At 37.0% G+C, this 18515-nt stretch overlaps 1 protein-coding gene across 6 annotated transcripts in view; it reads left to right on the forward strand.

The window, feature by feature from the left end:
• The window catches only part of SSBP2 (single stranded DNA binding protein 2), a 201512-nt gene that overhangs the window by 165105 nt on the left and 17892 nt on the right, over positions 1 to 18515 (forward strand). For 2 of the 6 annotated variants that reach the window (XM_075740801.1, XM_075740803.1), the window contains 6 exons: positions 1939 to 1974; positions 6500 to 6554; positions 9681 to 9751; positions 11079 to 11157; positions 14203 to 14231; positions 18401 to 18466. In XM_075740801.1, the coding sequence (XP_075596916.1) occupies positions 1939 to 1974; positions 6500 to 6554; positions 9681 to 9751; positions 11079 to 11157; positions 14203 to 14231; positions 18401 to 18466 (336 nt within the window). The remainder of the gene's footprint in view (positions 1 to 1938; positions 1975 to 6499; positions 6555 to 9680; positions 9752 to 11078; positions 11158 to 14202; positions 14232 to 18400; positions 18467 to 18515) is intronic. The other 4 variants (XM_075740802.1, XM_075740805.1, XM_075740804.1 and 1 more) reach the window with 3 other exon arrangements.

The following is an 18515-nucleotide window of genomic DNA, read 5'->3' on the forward strand; positions in this document are numbered from 1 at the left end:
AAAAATCCACTTCATTCAACAAGTAAGATACTGCATGCTTTTTATTTTTCTCTATTACCCTAATGCAGAGCTGGTACAGTGAGGAGCATATCTGAACAGCGATCTCATTGACCTGCAACTATCCAACTCTGTTCATAATCACACAACAGGTCTGCATCTTCACATCAGTTACAACACAATTGTTATCCTGGGGTATATTTAAAATACATTTTAGCTTCCTTTAGCACAAGTAAGATGAGTTAGGTCCACCCTGGATGGCCAGCAAGCTTTACAGAAATCACAGCTTGTCAAGATACAGCTTAATGTGTGCTCACATATTTTACATAACAAAAGCACATTTGCTGCTCTTAACTAGGTAATATGGAATCGTAGAGCAATTGCTTGCAAGACACCAGCCATCTTTATATGCTTTTTGTAAAAAGCAGAGCACTCTATTGAATTTGGTCGCAACAATTACAAAATGAAGTAGCCTAATAGCAGTTTGAAGGATGAGGTCAGTGAGGCATCCCACACGAACAGCAGTGTCTGATACTTCTTCAGAAAACACAAAGGCAAAGCTTTCATTTTCATTCAGTGGTCATACATCATTAGTATAAAAATGTGTCCCATTTTAGCACTTGCAGTTGGTTAAGATGTGTCTGGCGTAACAGAGTAGCCTGGTTCTTCCTGTTGTTCTCAATTTTGATTTATTATATTCTACTGATGATGACTGAGGGAAAAAAAAGAGCTGAAACTCTTCCTCAGTTTTCTTTTGCATGTATCAACTAAAATGGATGCTAAGATGTTTTTTAACTGATAGTTGAAATATTTTAATTCTGTGCAATTAATTGAGAAGTCCAGTAATAGATGTATCTGTAAAAATGTGTTGGCTGACAAGCTGTCTACAATCATGTAAGATGCTTATGCTACAGAATAATTGTGTATTTTGTCAGTACAGTTGTTTAATTCTTACCCCATCCTCCTATGATATCATTGGTCCGTACTCCTTTAGAGAGAATAATTGCAAAGGGTATCATAAGGAGGAAAGCCGGATTATTTGCAGGCAGCTGGATTTCTCCACATATCCTCTGTAACAAAAACCACAATTGAATTTGAAATGGAAATAGAACACTGTCCTTTTAAAAAAAAAAAAAAAATGCAAAGACATAAAATTAGAATCTTCTAGGGTGAGAGACCTAAGAGAGTTGCTTTTCCTTTTATGGTCAAGATTTTAATCAAGATTAAGTATATATAAGAACATGCTAATTCAGTCTGTGCTTGGGATGACTCTGAAGTCCTATTGACTTAAATGCAAGTATGTGCTGCTTAACTTTATAAACCTTATAAAACGTATTACCTTAATAATCTTACAGGTTAACCTTTTACTATAGACTGCAGATCTTTACAGAGCTTATTGTGGCTCCTGCCATAAGAATAAGAAGACTATTGTAGTAGATGCAAGAGCTGAATTGGTACTAGGGCTTGTAACTTGATATCTTAAAAGAGGGATGCTGGCTGTTAAAAATGCATGCCTCACTATGAAAAAATAGCAGATATTAGACCTCAGCCTACAGACATTTAAATGTGTGAATTATGTTATTCATATTGATTTCATTAGAGTGGCTACCAGGGCACAGTAATCTTAAATGGAAGTATCTTTATTTGATATATTGGGTATTAAATTTGGGTTGTGTCTATGTTGATAGTTTTTAACTGGAACATACTTACAAGGACAAGTTGTGGAAAAGAAGAGGTGTTTGTTTTGACAACAGTACCATTTTTCTGCAATCCTTAACTGTGTCTTTGAAATAAATTAAACAAATAAGCATTAACCTACAGCTGTACATAAATATATGTACATATGTACATATGTACATATATTTATATATATGTACATATATTGTATATATGCGTCTCACTGCAGAAGAAGTCACTGTTTTGTTTCTGTTGATATTACAGATACCTTATTCTTCAGCATCTCCTGGGAACTATGTAGTAAGTACACTTGTGTGTGTTTGCATATTAGAATAGATGTTACATTTTATTTAGGCAAAAAAATAGCTGTCCAGATGTTAAGAAGAACTCTTGTGTATTGGTTGAGAACTGAACATCTGATCTGCACTTAGGTTTTTTCCTGCCATCTATGGTGCATATGTTGATGTTCATTACTAGAATCGTTATCAGTCTGGTCAAAATTGCCCTGAGTGCTGTTTTATTTCAGCAAACATTTACATGACCAATACAATATATTGTCTTCAATAATAAGGAATAAAACCCCCTAGCTTTCTCGGTAACACAATATTGTGCATGAGTTTCTGAACTTCTTCACAAAAAAAAAGCATTTGAAGAATTAGAACAAGCTTTTATCTCCCCAAAGATATACAAATGGGTCCTTACAGCTAATATTTTAAGGGAAATTTTTATAATTACCTTCTGAAGACTTGAAAATTATTTTTTCTCCATAGTCTACTATGTCTTCATTTCACAGACATCGTCTTACTTTATTATGGATTAGTTGGTATCTTTTTGTTTTTTCTCAGTCTGTACTTTTGAATGGAATAGTTAAAACTTTGTAATAGGCCCAGCAATGAGCTGTCGATTCAAAAGAGCCACTCTCTCTGGAATTTAACATCTACACTTCACCTATCAACAAAATGGGTTTTTGTTGGAGTATATACTGCTGGGTTTTGTCTTTGTCTGGAGAAATTAACTTTGTTTATCCTTTTAGGCTCTTTATTATTGTTGTTACTGTTGTACTTGGATTATTTGTACTTCTCATGTACTCTTCTAAGGTGTGTTGTTTCATCTGGTTTTATCACATGCTTAGTACTGGTGTCACAGGGTAATGAGGAAGAATTATATATATATATATATATATATATCCGTTGGATTCCAAATTTCTGTTGGTCGGTCAGGTTTTAGTAGACCTCTCTCTTGATTTTTCATGTTTTACCACATGAAGATTAGATAACAGCAGGGCACTGGCTTTAACCAGCATAAACTCTGAAGCTATTTCAGAGTGTGGACATAGATAGCAAGGTCCTTCACCATGAGGACAATATACCAGTGTTTTCTCATCTGTTTGTGATGCTTGTAGGTTTCTCTTACTTTCAGTCTTGCAAGAGGGATGATCCTGCAGAGCTAAAGCTGAGGGATGAGTTCAAGGATGAGCTTGTTTTGTTTAGACAAAAAAAATTTCTTTTGTCCTTTATTTAGACAATTAGCTGTGAAAAAGGCTACAATTCTCATAAGTGTCCATAACTGTAGTAGTCATTTTGCCACATGTTTAGTGGAAACAGTCCAAATCTGCTGATCTCCAAACCAGTTCTTGTAATGCAGAACTTAATAAGCTTCTCTGTGTAGGGAAGAATTTTTGTTGGTTTTGCCCTAGATATTTGCGATCAGTTATTGTTGCAGATTTTGAAGACTTTTTTTGGAATATTTGACATCATAGTCTAATTTTTTAGAAGTATGAAGTCCTGAGAAACTAAAAAAGGAGACAATACAGGAAATTATTTTAAAGAAGCAAACCTAAGTAAAATGCAGGTCATAGTAGAGGACTCTGTTGGTGTCCTCACATGAAGCCAAAGGTCATTCAGGATAAATGACTTGGACAAAAGAGGACATCGCCATATTTCAGTGCATAGATAGAGGAGTAAGAGTAAAGAGTTGATTTTACCTCTTTCAGTGACAATGTTGAGACTGATGCTGGAATGTTGCATCTTAATTGGCAACATGAAGGGAAATCAAAAGATATGCAGAGATGCGAGAGTGAGACATACAGACGATTGAAGTATTGGAGAAAATGCCTGAGCCTCTGATCAGATGCGCTCTTTGAAGTCCAGCTGTGGTAGCATTTCTGCCTGATTCGTTGTCCCTACTCTACTGCTGAAGGTTACCATTCCTTCAGGTCTGTCACTGGAGTTCCTTGGATGAGTGACCCTCTTCATCCAGAACATCTGAAGCTGATTGAAGCATTTAAAGAACCAGGTCATTGCTGAAGCACTTCAGTTGACCCAAAATAGGTGGAGGGACACTCACAGAGGCAGCTCCAAGCTAGCAGAGGATAGTGGTGGAGCAGCTGAGGTGGGCCAAGGGTTGAAATCTCCCAGCATAAATGCTTGCACAGTGCATGTCTTGTCTAATGCCAAGAGACTAGTCTTGCTTCAGAAAGGCTCACCACATTTTGGGAAAGGAACACATGGAGTCCAGCCTTACAAACAGCTAAATAAGCAAAACTGGGGGGCAGTAGCTTCCGAGAGAGCAATCATTTGGGGACAAGGTTTGGGCTGGAGAGCTCTTAAAGCAGCTATTTAGCCAAAGGATTTGTGACATGGAACTACACGCTTTGAGAGCTTAATCTATTTAGTTTATCAGACAGTTTGTGAGAAATAATTCCATTACATATTAATATGTTCTCAGAGTGAAAAGAGTTGATACTGAGGCTTTCTAAGAGAAGAAAATATACAATGAGAGTACATGCAAATTTAAAATTAGATGCAAAAGTTAGTAGTGAAGAAAAGTAACTTTTCTAGTAAATGACCAGTTAGTGGTTTCTATACCTCTTTATGCGATGCTGAAAAATATATATAAAAATACCAAGTTAGTGAGCTTAGTGCACAAGTACATGGATAAAAAGTCATAGCCTGTGATGCCTAGAGGGTCATATATGTGACCCAAAGGTCACTTTGAATTTAGAGTCTGTAGCTCTGCAGCAGCAATGGGGGAGCTTCTTGTTGCTGAGGGCTGAATAGGCCTTTCAGGCAGTTTTGGCAAGCTCAATCCTAACACATTCATTACTGATTCAATTGTAATTTGGGAGGGGAAAAAAGCTATGTGGCTGCTGGCAGCATGAAATGAAGTTGTGATTATGCCTTGATTTTTCTAAGCTGATCTGTGGGTTTCATGGTGGAACAAGCTTTTTATCACGCTTTATAAAAGATACTTGGTGACCTTGCTTAGTTCACAAGCAAGGGGAAGCACAAGATAAAGAGCTGGTAGGTGGAGTTATATATAAGAGCATAGGGGTGTATATGTATGTAGACCGACTGCAGGGGTGTGCTGCTGCTTCTGGGTAAAAGATTTTTGTTTCATCTGCAATTAAAGGAGAGTTGATGACGGGCTGGCAGACAGATGGTTCTCCTTGCAAGTATTTTAACTGGGGAGGAGCGGTATCAGTCAGAAAGCTGATACATTACTGAGTTTGATTGTCTGAAAATAGTATTTGCTAGTATATTATTGCTAAATGTTTTGTCAGAAATGTGATTTTAAGTAGGTCGTTAAAAAACAGCATCCATTGTTTTAAATTCAAGACTTCTCTGCCTCCTTCCAAAATATCACGGTGAATTACAGCAAATCTCAGCAATGTCCTTGTAAGCAAACAGGAACAATGAAACCTTTATATTTGGTGCTGCTGAAAAAATGTTCCTGTCTGGAACAGTATATTTGCTATTTTAAAACAAAACAAAAGAGATAAAAATATAATGAGTCATGTGGCAATGAAAATAATAATCTGTTGCTAGCAATCGGTGTATTTTTTATTATGGAAAGTCAGTATTTATTGACTTTTATTGACACAGACATTTATATCAAAATGGAAGTTGGTAGTTTGTCATGTTACTTAATTAAAAATATTAGTGGATCTGCGAACGTAGGAAGCAAGAAGTTACAATTCTGTTCTTACTAAAGGGCTAGGATGTTTAGAATAAAATTCTTGGAGAAATTCTTAAAGAACCTTAAAAAGCTTGTTTAAAAACCAGAGCAGTTTGTGTACAGTTCTTAGTCGTAAACAGATTTGTAACACAGAAATACCTGAAAGTTAGAAAATAGCTGTTCCTTGATGGAGTTTTTTCCTTGTTTTTTTTAATCTTTGATTTAGCAGTCTAGGCAAGTGATATGACTGTACCCAGCATTATCCTGACTTTTTAAATCCATTTGCCATTAATTTGAGAAGAAATTATATACAGATATTATTTTTTAAAAATTGTAGGATATTACACAGACAGAATTAAGATGCCTGTGGCATTGAGATACCAAGTCTGCCTAAAAAAGAAAGCTTTCTTAAGCAGTTCTGTCCCCGTAGGACAACCCCTTGTTTTGTGCTTAGCAAATATTGGTTACTCTACCATTGACTGTCTACAGAGTGCAACAAAACAGAAATGCCAGCTGAAAAGCCAGTGTTAATAAAAGTAGGTTGAGGGAATTAAATATAGCTGTCTTAGGCCCTGCTCCAACTATTTCTATTGTCTGACTCACGGCATGACACAGAGTTATTGACTAATGGATATTCTTGGGTCTGTATACCTACGTACATCAGAAGTCTGTGCCAGAGCTTGCTGACCAATTACCTTGTCTTACTCTCTGACGAGCTGTTTCGCTAATTTATCAGAAAATGTGCATGTTTTTACCAGAGTAACTCATGACATTCATGGTACTTTCTTTTTGTTCATTTGTTCTGTGTTCATTTTTTACTGCAGTATTTTTTTCTTTCATGCTAACTGACATTTTCTACCCTCTCTAGGGTCCTCCGGGAGGTGGAGGGCCACCAGGAACACCTATCATGCCTAGTCCTGCAGGTATTGAAATGTACTCAGAAATAATAAAAGATAATTATAAGGCATATTAGGAAGCACACAAATTATTTTTCAGACTTTGATTTTCATGAAAAATCTGCTAATGAGAGATTATTAGATTTGTGCTTTCTGTATCAGTTTTTTTCCTGCGCTTTCACACTTTCTCTCCCTGCTGTCTTGCAGAGGTCAAAGCATTGTATCTCTGCAGTTCAGAGCGATTAATTTCTCTGGCTTTTGAGCCCATCTTTTCTTGCACAATTTCAGCAACGGCAAGTTAAAAACTGAAGAAGTCGTGGTCTTTATTTGCTTTTGCTAGTGTTCTTTGGGATCATTCCACCAGTTTGGAAATCAGAAGATTTCTGAATCTGGTGAAACTTCCCCTGTAGTATCCTAAGGAATAGACCGGATAATGTGTGGCTCTTGAGCGATGTGCTGCATCCTGCAGCTATGCTGTCTGACTGACAGCAGGGTCATGCTGGACAGGTTGCTCTCCTCTCTCTTGCAATGGAGGAGTTAGGTCCCAGAGGAGGCATCATCGTGTTCTACCAGTGGTCTGTTCCCAGAACTTCAACTGCCCCACTGTTTCTCCAAGTAACGTGGGCTGTATCTTGCAACTCTGACCACATGGAGATTTTGGCCATACAAAAGACTGGCTACATTTCTACTAAGGTTTGATGAACCGAAGAGGAGGATGGGAAGATTCAGGATGGCTAGCTAGCTTCTCAAGGATTAAAGATGGTCAACTAGATGGGCGTATTTCCCTCCATTGATTTTCTGCAAAGCTTCTGATATGAAGGTGGAACTGCAAGATGTGGAGGATGCTGTCCTCCCCCATGGACATCATCAGAAATCTGCTAAAATGAGACTAACCCAGTATTATAACCCAGTATTCAGTGGCTACTCCTCTTGGCCAACATCTGCCTTAGTAACTCACTTTCACCAGCTAAGAGAGACTTAGTGAGGTTACAGCATCCTCAGTCCTTATTGTACTATATGTTCTTGCTGCCCCGTACAGCACAAGAGGGTAAGGAGGTTTCCTAAATGCCCATGAGAACTTCTTGCACCAATATAATATCTTCATTTAATACAATTCCAGGACTTTAAAAAATGCAACCTGAGATAAAGAATAAGGTTTCATTGTTTGTATCATTAGTGAAAAAGATAATTGGTGCAAATTGTCATTTGAAAGTTAGACTCTTTTAAGATAAAACAAACTTCTGGCCATCCTGCACTTTTAAAAATAGTCATCACTGCAGTTACAACACATTAGGCTGTGCAGCTCAAGCAAAGTTTCTGCTGACAATTGTTCCCATTTTCTCCTGGACAGTCAAAGACATTTTGAGATTCTGTTTTCCAAAGTATGAAAACACTTAGAAATTGGCCACCTGAGAATTTTGCAAACATACTTACTTGCCTCTGAGACAAACCAACTCCGAGGGTTCCCATGACCCAGCTAGCCTGTATGTATTTTCACATGAGCCAGCAGAACATGGAGAGCCAGGCATGTGTGTTGCAAGAGGATCTGGTGGTTGAAGAACTTGTTGCCTACCTCATCGAACATTAAAAATAACTTTTCATGTGCTAATTTTACTTTGCTAACTTTAAGCTAAAAGCTTTTTGTTCCTGCTCTTCTTCAAGCAACATGTTTGAATGTTGTAGTGATTCATAGTGCTCTACATAGAATGGAATTATTTACTCCTCAAGGTTAATTAATGTTTAGAAAACTGTCTTAGAAAGATTAAGGAATAGACAAAGACCTTGGTTTTAACTGCTCAGTGTACATGCAAGTACCTTCTTGCAGGAGGTCAAGGATGCATTCCCAATTCCAACATTTCAGTCTGATCTTGGCTTTCTCGCTTTCACTACTTCTGACTCAGGAGTCCCCCATCACCTTGTCTTGGAAAAGCAATTACAGCTCAACAGTGGGTTTTGTGTGTATTGTTAATCTCAAAACTCTGGTTCAAAGAGGTGGAATGGTCTTTTGGAGGAGCTAGGTACAGAGTACTAAGCTACTCTTTATTCTTTTTGCAGGTACTATAGAGGTACTGATTTTACAGAGTTGGCAATTTTTTTTTAAACCATGCTATCCCCTTAGGGATGTGTTTAGAATTTTCTTAGGTCATTCTCATCACAGTAAACTTTTCTCAAGTTCCCTTAAGAAAGATTTTTGCCTAACTTTCTATCATCTGCTGCATTTTTTGCCTTCTCTTTCTTACAAATATTGATGAAGGATGTTAAGACTTTGCATGTGTTAGCAGTAGGGATAAGTTGGAGATCAGAATGAATAATTTGTATCTACTAATGGGTCTTAGGCATTGTTTTCTTAAGTTCAACCAGAAGAGTTATGTGAGTTGTCTTCTGTGTCTTATTAATTAAATCTTACATTTCAACTTTGGAGGTGCTCCATCTGAAAGTTCATGTGCATTGATCAGAGCAAAAGGGCTGAGATGCAATATAGCTGTGTCAATGTCTGGCAAGGCCTTGGCAGAACTTACTAGCTTAAGCATTGTGATGTGCAAGGATGGTTTTGTTGGTTTTGGACTCAGGGTTTTTTGAAGCATTGTACCACACTGTGCATCAGTTAAAGCAGCCCTTAGAGCAGGGATCTTTGCACAATGTTCCACTGAATAGTTAGATATATCCAAAATCAAAGATTGACATGAATGAAAATAAAAAAAAATTTATTCACTAAACAAAGTTGCAGTCTGCATAATGAGAATCTATTTATCATTTATTACAGATGGAAAACAAATTACAGGAAGTATTGATAAGAAAAACTCCTGTTTTATAAAGAATATTGAAGATTAGTGAAGTAATTTGGAACTTCAGGAAAAAGGATTTATGGAATTAAATAGTTGCAGATACATGATGATTTATAAGCCTTTTAACAGTCATGCATAAAACTAGAGTCTAGAAGTAGTCACTTAGGGACCATTGCAATTATTTCTTTTCATAGCTCTGTTGTGTGGTAGCAATAGATAGAAAGAGAATGAAATCTTCCATTATATTGCCACTGTGTATCAGTGATTCAGGCACAGAAATAATATGAACAAAATGACAGGAAATGTATTAGGTGAGTAGTTTTATTGAAAGGTATATATTAGCACTTAAAATAATCTCTTATTACAGATTCAACCAACTCTGGAGACAACATGTACACTTTAATGAATGCAGTACCACCTGGACCCAACAGACCTAATGTAAATATGAATCTAGTTATATACTTCTTTGAATTATACAGCCTTTTTTTTTAGTCCAAACACTACATTTCCATCACATATCATTAATACTAAGTTTTCCATTCTTACTGGTGAAGCTTCAGTTGGTTACCCCCACCATGTACTTTTTAATGTTTCCCAAATCAATCATGCCAATACATGCAAAATAATGATTGGGGCATATTCTTCTACATGGAAAAGACCTTAGAAGCTTCTGCATGTAGATCTTGGGGACAATTTACTTTGTCACACTGTGGTGCAATAGACTTCTGTGTCATAGGACATCATCCTAGGAGCTGCCACAAAGCATTAGTTTCTGCAGGATTCAAACTTTTGTTATAAAAAATTATCTACTCTTGAAAAGGGAGGAGAAAATTGCTGAAGGTGACCCAGTATTATGTTGCCCTACCATTCTGTAAAAAAGGATAAAATGAATGTCTCTGAGATGAAACAAATTTCCCTGTTTATCTAAATGGGATATTAAGAATGAAACCTATCAATAACATTTAAGTATTTGCCTAATGAACTAGTTAACTTGTGACTATTTTAGCCTAAATTTCAGGAGTTCTAGAGCTGACAAAAACCTGGATTCTTAGGTAGAACTTGTTTCTTCTCTGATCCTTCTCTATGTCTTCAGTTTTATTGTATTTATTTCTCTGATTACAGCCATATGTCATTTAATCACGATCCATATTATGGGCCTTTGGAAAAAAAGGCCAGCAGAACTTAAAAATATAGATATTTAGATATTGCTAAATCATTATGCAGTGAATTTTAGAAATTTTTCTGTAATGTTAATGTCTTAAGTTTTTGAAGAATTAAATTTAAGGTTAATATCTGAAATTGGACAGAAGCTCCTCATGCTGCAAAGGTAATGTGTGGTAGTCCAACTGTCATTATGGATAAGGTGGGATTTGAAAGCTGTTAATTAATTAATTACTCGCTCAAGAGAATCATTAAGTTTCCTGTAGCTTCAGTGGGAGTAGAGCTAGGTCAGCACTAGCAGGTTTGAAAGTCAAACACTAATTGTTGAAGTAAATAATAAATTATTCCTAAGTTATATTCCAATCTACAGAGGTGAGAGTTTCCAAAAGTCATGAAGGTAGCATTGCAAAAAGTCAACAAAAGCAGTGATGTTTTTGCAGTCTTCGCATGAAAGACTTTGACTTGACTTGCGCATTCAGATCTGGGACTGTGCATTTTTCCTGTAGTGTTTTGGGGTTTTTTCCCTGAGGAATATTTTCTTTACTAGATTATCTACAAAAAATTGTACAGTAATACCAGTTTTTGATGTCTGATCCTTTTGTAGTTTCCAATGGGGCCAGGGTCAGATGGACCTATGAGTGGACTGGGTGGAATGGATTCACATCATATGAATGGATCATTAGGTAATGATAGTAAATGTTACAAACATTGTCAATTTTCAATGACTAGTGCCATTTTCTATGAGTAGTTCTCTGAGTCATGTGAAAGACTGTATGTAAAAATTTTTTAAAAACTGAAAAAGTTGTATATACATCAATAAGAAGTATTAAGATACTTTTTAAGCATATGACTTGGCATACATCATGCACCTATGGAAGAAGAATACTCTGTTTTATTTATATGAGAGTATAGTTTTAATCCAGTTGATTAAAACCAGTCTAAAAGCATACCATTGCAGTAACAGAGAAGTGAAGGCTTAAGAACCATTTTTATTTACCTCTCTTCCTCTTTGAAAATCTTGGGAAGGTGTCATTGTGACATGCTGCTGCACATTCTTATCAATTACCTGAAGTAAGTTATTACATATTTCGATCTATCTGTTAAGCCATTTTTATCCCAACATTTTGATATCCTCATTTGTTCTATACTTAGCCATGTCTCTTTAAGTGTGAGTATTATTCCTCTATCCCTGTTAAGCATCTTCAGACAGGTGCCAATTGTAACGCACCCAAAAGAATGTGAATTCTTGTCAGGGCATGCAGAGGCAGGAGGAACAGTGTACTGCTTGACTTTTGACACTGTGATTTTTGAAGGACTCACATCTAGGGGAGAAGCCTTGCACAACTCTGCAAAACACACACTGCTTTATCTCCTGACTATCCTTGCAAACTCTTTGCTCTTACTCTTTGCTGGAAGCATAATAGACACTTGAAAGGGATTTAAGAAACAAGCCACAGCTAAATAAATTGGATTTGTGCCTTCCTCTTCCATACCCACAAGGTAAATAAATACCTGATTTTTGTTTCTGCTCATACCCTAACTCCAGGCCAGTAGCTCTGAATACAGTTCTTGTGTTGTACTCTTCACTTCTGTCTGCACCAAGGGGTGCTGGTCATGCAGGCAACAACACCGGGGAACCTCAGGCTGCAAAGACTTCAGATCTCTTTCTTCTTCTATCTCCACTGTCCACCAGCAAGATTCTTTTTTACATCTGGGAGCTGGCCCATTGCCCACGGGGGACACCAGCAACACCCTGCTGAGCAGCATTTTCCTTTATGGGGAGAAGATCAAGTGAGCTAGATACAGGACAGGCAGGCAGAAGCCAAGCTGCCACTGTTCCCTGTGCTTCTATCCCCAAAGAAAAGCTCTTTCACCCTCCCAGCACAGACATGGACCAACCTGATGTCCATACCATTTAAGTCCATCCTACCATGGTGGATGGAGATCTACCACTTGTAGCCCAAAAGTTGGAGGATGTGAGACAGGAAGTATGAACAGGTAAGAAAACGGGAGAACTTGGAAAAGGCTATGAGAAGATGAGAAAAAACCTAAGCTATCAAACCTCACTTAGCAGACATGTTCTGAACGATTAAAATTCAGCACTAGGTATCTATCATCTCCTAATATAATTACCTTTTCTTCTAGGAAAGCATGTCCCTGAAATTCCTAGATTACTTTGCGTGAGGACACCTTGTGATTTTACAGCCTTTCTTTACATATTACGATCCTGAAATGGATTGTTGCTTTAATTAATAATGATGCACATTACATTCAAGTAAATTAAAAACTGTGTAAAAGGTAGTCACATCTTTTTCTGTCACTTTCTGTAGCCTGAGAATTATTTCTTAGCTAAAAGAAAAAAATAAATTGAAACAGTTATGGAAGGATTTTACATATACTTAGCGTTTGTTATTTTCTCTAGTGAAAATGATGATATGCTTAGTCAAATTAATGATGACTGCTTTCTAGGGGTAACTTCATATCTAAACTGGAACCTGAGCTCTTTTAGGAGAGGAGAGCTGGGAGAGATCTGCTGTGTTCGTTTCCATGCTGCAATAGGTAGCTGTGTCTCAGATGGATAAATTAGCCAAGGTCCATCTTGAACTTCTCCAACTTCTTTGACCACAACCCTTCTACTCAGTATCTGTTCATAGCTCTGATGGTTAGAAATAAATCTTTTCCTGATTTCCACCAAAATTTATCTTTTGGGCTGTGACAAAGTGACTCTTCCTAATGTTTATTTATCTGAGGTATTTATAGAGAGAAATCATATTTCTTCTCAGCCTTAATTTGCCTGGCTAAGTATAGTAAGCTATTTCAGTCTCCTCCCACAACTCCATTTTCTTGATTGTTTTTCTCTGATACTCTTCTAGTTTGAATTTGTCTTTCCTGAAAAGAGGTGACCAGAACTGTTTACTATCTGTGGCTGCTGAAAATGCTTTTTTTGATACGTCCATCCTAAAATTATATTTCCTTTATTCTTAGCTTTATCTGAGAGCTACAGTGTGTGAAAAAAATTCTTTCCAAGAGTCTCATTATATTTAATTTTATTTGGTTTCTATTACTTTGGTCCTCTGGATCACCCGCTTTCTTCTGAAAGATACTGTCATCATCAGTATTTGTAATGCATCAAAAGTTGATGTCATTTCAGCCAATTTCAGTACTAGGCTTCTGCTTCTTGGGGCAAAGACATTGATGAAACCCTTGCTGCTGACCTTGGAGATACCCCACTGGACTTTTGAGTAGCTGAAGTTCAGTGGTCTTTTTTTTTCTTCAGGAACATCAACTTGTGCTAATTATCCACAATTTTGCTTTTTTCTTCCCTCAAGCTGAAGCAACATTTCCCTTAGGTGGATACACCCAAAACTGATTACCTTTCCTGTACCCTACCATTGCTAATCGGTCAGGGAGGTTGAACATAGGGTTTGTTGAGTTGTGTTGGGCTGTTTCATCCTGAAAGGATGCCATCCAAATAACTGACACAGATCAGAAGTGTGTCCTTCATTCTTCTCTCACTTTTTGCACTGGGTGTGTACACAGAGAAAGGATTAACATTATTCAATACTGACTGTAAACTTTTACTAAAAGAGACATGGAGAAGGAAGTGAGATGACGCATGATTGGTTATGTTTTAAAATACTGCTGTTACACTATATATTTACTATGAAAAAATCCTTAGATTAACGTCAGCTCAAAACTAACTGAATAATTGTCTATCTTAATTTAAGGCTCAGGAGACATGGACAGTATTTCCAAAGTGAGTATCTAATCAAATGTTTGGAATTTTTAGAATATTTCACTCTAAACATATTTTCTTTGTCTCTGTTATGAACCTTTTTATTATGTATCTACATTTTCTGCTTGTCAACTCTTTGGAGGCTATGCAGACAGAATTAGTATTAATTGAAAACTTTAAACCAATATAATCAATAGTGAGTGTAAGTAGACTTATTTCCTACTGCATAATAATGTGTATTAATGAATGTGTTTAATTATATCCAGTTCATAATCTGATTGATCCTGTTATAATCTTCCATACTGTTAAGACAAATTAATATAGTTTTAATAATCAATTCTAGTTTAGTTGAAATCTGGGAAAATGTCACTAGAACGTTACTTTTATATATTGCATGATTGCTTTTGTCACCTATGTAAGGCAATGTTAATATCTTCATCATTAGTGTAAGTTCCTAAAAGGTAGATTAAGAAGTAGTTTCAGAAGAAGCACTGCTTTGATATCACAACCGTTAAATAGTACACTGGAAATAAATGTGAGCTTAACCTGCAGGGGTTTTACATCTACAAAAAAAAAAAAATACTGTGCTTGAATGTGTCACTACTTCTTCACAAAACTAGTACATATGTGATCATCATTAATTTATGAATAAATGAGCTTGTTTGGTATTGATAAAGCAGCATAAATCTCTCCCCTGCAAAACACTGCGTTTTGTACTCAGCATCTTCACATGTAGCTCTGTGAAACGAATAAATATATCATTACAACAATCTCCCTGCACTTTTGTGCTTTTGATCTATAAATACAGAAATTGATGAAGAGATTGTTACAGTTAAAATTTTGTAACTCATTCGTTTGTAGCAAAATTCTTTGCAATCTTCCAAGAGGGGAGTATGAGTTGGTTTTGAGCATATCAGCTGCCTGTGCGTTTTGGACTGAGCACCATGGTGCTGTGGCGAGATCTGTTCCAGTGCAGACTTTGCCACTTCAGACCTGTCTAAGGCTAGTCTGCATGTGCTCCAGTCATGCTAGGGACCTTGCTGTACGTAGGTGCACTCTCGGGAGCTATGGTGAGATGCCAACACGTTGGCCAACAGGGAACAAAATACCCATTTAAATTCCCGTGGGTTAACGTAGAAGTTTATAGTGTGAATTTGTTTAGAATACACTTCCAGGTGTTCAAGAGGTAGGAATCGTTCTTCAGTTAGTGATACATATTTGTGTATCCAAAGGGTAGGAGAAGGACCCTGTACAGTTCCCCAGCGCGTGGTCTTCTGGTGGTATGGTAGGGAAGAGGGGTAGCCTGAAAAGTGTGCTTAGCCCTGTCTTTCTGGAGAGAAGGACCTCAGCAATGTGTCCAAGGCTCCTGTTAGGGAGCAGCATCTATAGTGATCCTATATTTTTGTACATTTTTAAGATCTATGACATTTTCAGGCTTTGCAAAGAGTAAAATGATGGATTGAAATGGCCATGTTGCCTCAGTGGTGCTGTGCTACGGTGTGCAGTGATGGATTCAATAAAAGCCTCCAATGAGATAATAAGCACACAGCACTTTTTAAATCAATGGCCACATTTTTTTATTTAGCATTTTATTGCAAACTGCAGCATTTTTTAAGGAAAAAACAGAAAACATTTCCATTAGCTTGCCATAGGATTATTTTTAAAAGCCTGTATTGAACTAACTGGTATTAAATATCAGTATATGTGCTTAATACAAGTATCAGGAGCTCTGAAAACATGGATGCAAAAATTTACCTGGAAGTGTTGTAAGTAATAACTAACTTATGGAAATCACATTTGATGCATGTCTTTTTCAAATAACTAAAAATACTGCTAACTTTGGAGGTAACAGAGTTGTCCTGTTACACCATTGTATTTTTTTCTGAGTCACGCTGCCCAATATGCAGCTTTCATTGACAGTATAGAAAATGTGCAGGTAGCATTAGTAATTTCGGGTAAGGAGTAGTACCCAGTGCTTTTGCAGTCTGAATGGAAAAGTTCTGCTTGCAAGGAATAGTAGATTTCTGGGGTTGATACATGCAAAATTATTACGTGGCTGCCTTCCAATTTTGTACACAGTTACCAGGATCGTTCTTGCTGAGGCACCAATCTCCCTGTAGATAGCACCGGCCAGTCTTGCAGTTGGCTTTTTCACAAGTAGATTTCCAGTGATGGAAATTTTTCACTGAATTTAACACAGTTTGGGGTGTGTGATGCTCAAGTCCAGGCACAGGACTTCAAGGGAGTAAAATGCATATTAGAGGAGCTGATTATCAAGTCCCAGGAGAAGTAGCAAATTAAACCAGTCTTGGTAGAATCAGTACGGCTCACAGAATTCAGAGCTACATTTTCTAGAGAAGATTTCAATTTAATTGGCTGAATGGCAAAACATGAAGTTTTTATGAAATAGATTGAGATGGAGGAAGTAAATGAACTGAAATCATGCATATTAAATAAACATTAATAACCAGAGTTTCTTGCAGTGCCCATGGAATTTGTGCAGGCATCAAAGACATACTTGCTTTGGAAAAACTCAGCTACTGCTACAATGCTAGACCCCATACTGGCCATAAAAGCAGCCCAGGGGAGTTACTATAAAAGAGTTTATGTCAGGAATTTGAACCTTTGGGGCTGGCATACTGTAGCGATTGCAGAATTTCAAAGCTTTGTGCTACACAGAGCAAGATAAAATAGGGGTAAGGTAAATCCCCCAGGAATGAAAAAAATGCAGGATCATCATATAAAATAAATGTGACAAGGCCTTAGTGGGTTTTAAACTTTATATTCATAGATTCTAAGGCCAGAAGGGACTGATACAATTGTGTAGTATGACCTCCTGCGTAACACAAGAAACAGGACTTCCCTAAATTAATTCCTACTAAAGGTACAATAGCTGTGGTGGAACTAAAGCAATAGTTTTCAACCTTTTTCAAGCTGTGGACCCCTAAATATTTGCTATACTGCCTTCACTGGATAATTGTTAATCATTTATCACTGGATAAATGTTAATTAACTAGTTAGGCTTTAGTTGTCTTTGACGGATATATTGTCCAGTGATTCCTGGAGATCTGGGGATCGCAGTTTCAGAAGCAGTGAACTAGACTGAAGAAGGCAAAAGGACAAAGACAAGAGTCTTGACCCAACTCTGTAAGTTCCATTTCAGGTGCTAATAAAACCCAGTTATGGCTGCATGTCACTTTATGTAATTAATTTTATATTTAATCTGTGACTGAAAATAAATACACTGAGCTGAACCCATAAACATACTTAGCCATTCAGACTGAGAATGGTGATCTTCCCTCAGGGCAATAGGGTGAAAACTTAACAGCAGACTTTCTTTAAGCATAGAAAATACATTGCAAAGCAGACAGTATCTACAGCCATCAAGTGTACCACTCTGCTAATATAGTAGCAAAAAGTAACTAATTTAAGTTTTGGTATTTGGTGAAGCCGGGAACAATGCTTTTTGTTCTTTTTGGAAGTGAAGTAAATCCTGCGAAACAGTGAAATATGTTGCAATATTTAAATTATGGACAGTGGTCAACATGGGACTTCATGACTACAAAGGGGATCCTGTGGAAATATGGTATGAAGGGGAAGCAGCTGTCCCATCCCATTTTCTGTTCAGTGACTACTCCACTATACATCTTTAAAGTGCCAGGGTAGGATAGAGAATCTTTGTAGTTGTGAGGAATGTGCCAAGAAATTAAGGGGACTTTTTCTTTTTTTTAACATTTCCTGGTTTTCATTCAAAGTTTGACCTCTTGCAGATTTATTTATACTAAATGAAGACTGTGTGCAGGTATTTTCAAAGTGCAAAATAACTTGGTTTTTTTTTTAAAGAAAAAAATCTCTATGCTAACAGACATACTGTGTCAGGTTTGCAATTGAGAATAACCTAAGAAAAACAGAACAAATTAACGTAGGATTCTTACAGCTGCTGTGATTTGGTCCCTTTGATCAAGAGCTCTTCCTGGAGTTGCATTTTGTTAGCTTGCCTGTTGACTGTTTGTGTTAAATTTATTGTGACATACCAGATTTCCATTTGTCTAAGTAAAATCTCAACAGCAATATTGCATTCAATTTTTCTGGATAAAAAAAAATTCAAGGGAAGAACTGTGATAGACGTAATGTTTCATAATGAAGTTCATGACTTCACTCCCTCCTTTCCCTGACTGCTCCTTTTCCAGCACAAATCCTCTATAAGTTGGAGTCTTAACAGTGATGGAAAGAGAATCGCCCATGCTCCAAGCATGGTAGGGTACCACAAATCAACTTTGTAAAAACACCTAACTAATTGTAGTG

Source organism: Balearica regulorum, chromosome Z (genome assembly GCF_011004875.1).
Source record: "Balearica regulorum gibbericeps isolate bBalReg1 chromosome Z, bBalReg1.pri, whole genome shotgun sequence".
Taxonomy (NCBI): domain Eukaryota; kingdom Metazoa; phylum Chordata; class Aves; order Gruiformes; family Gruidae; genus Balearica; species Balearica regulorum.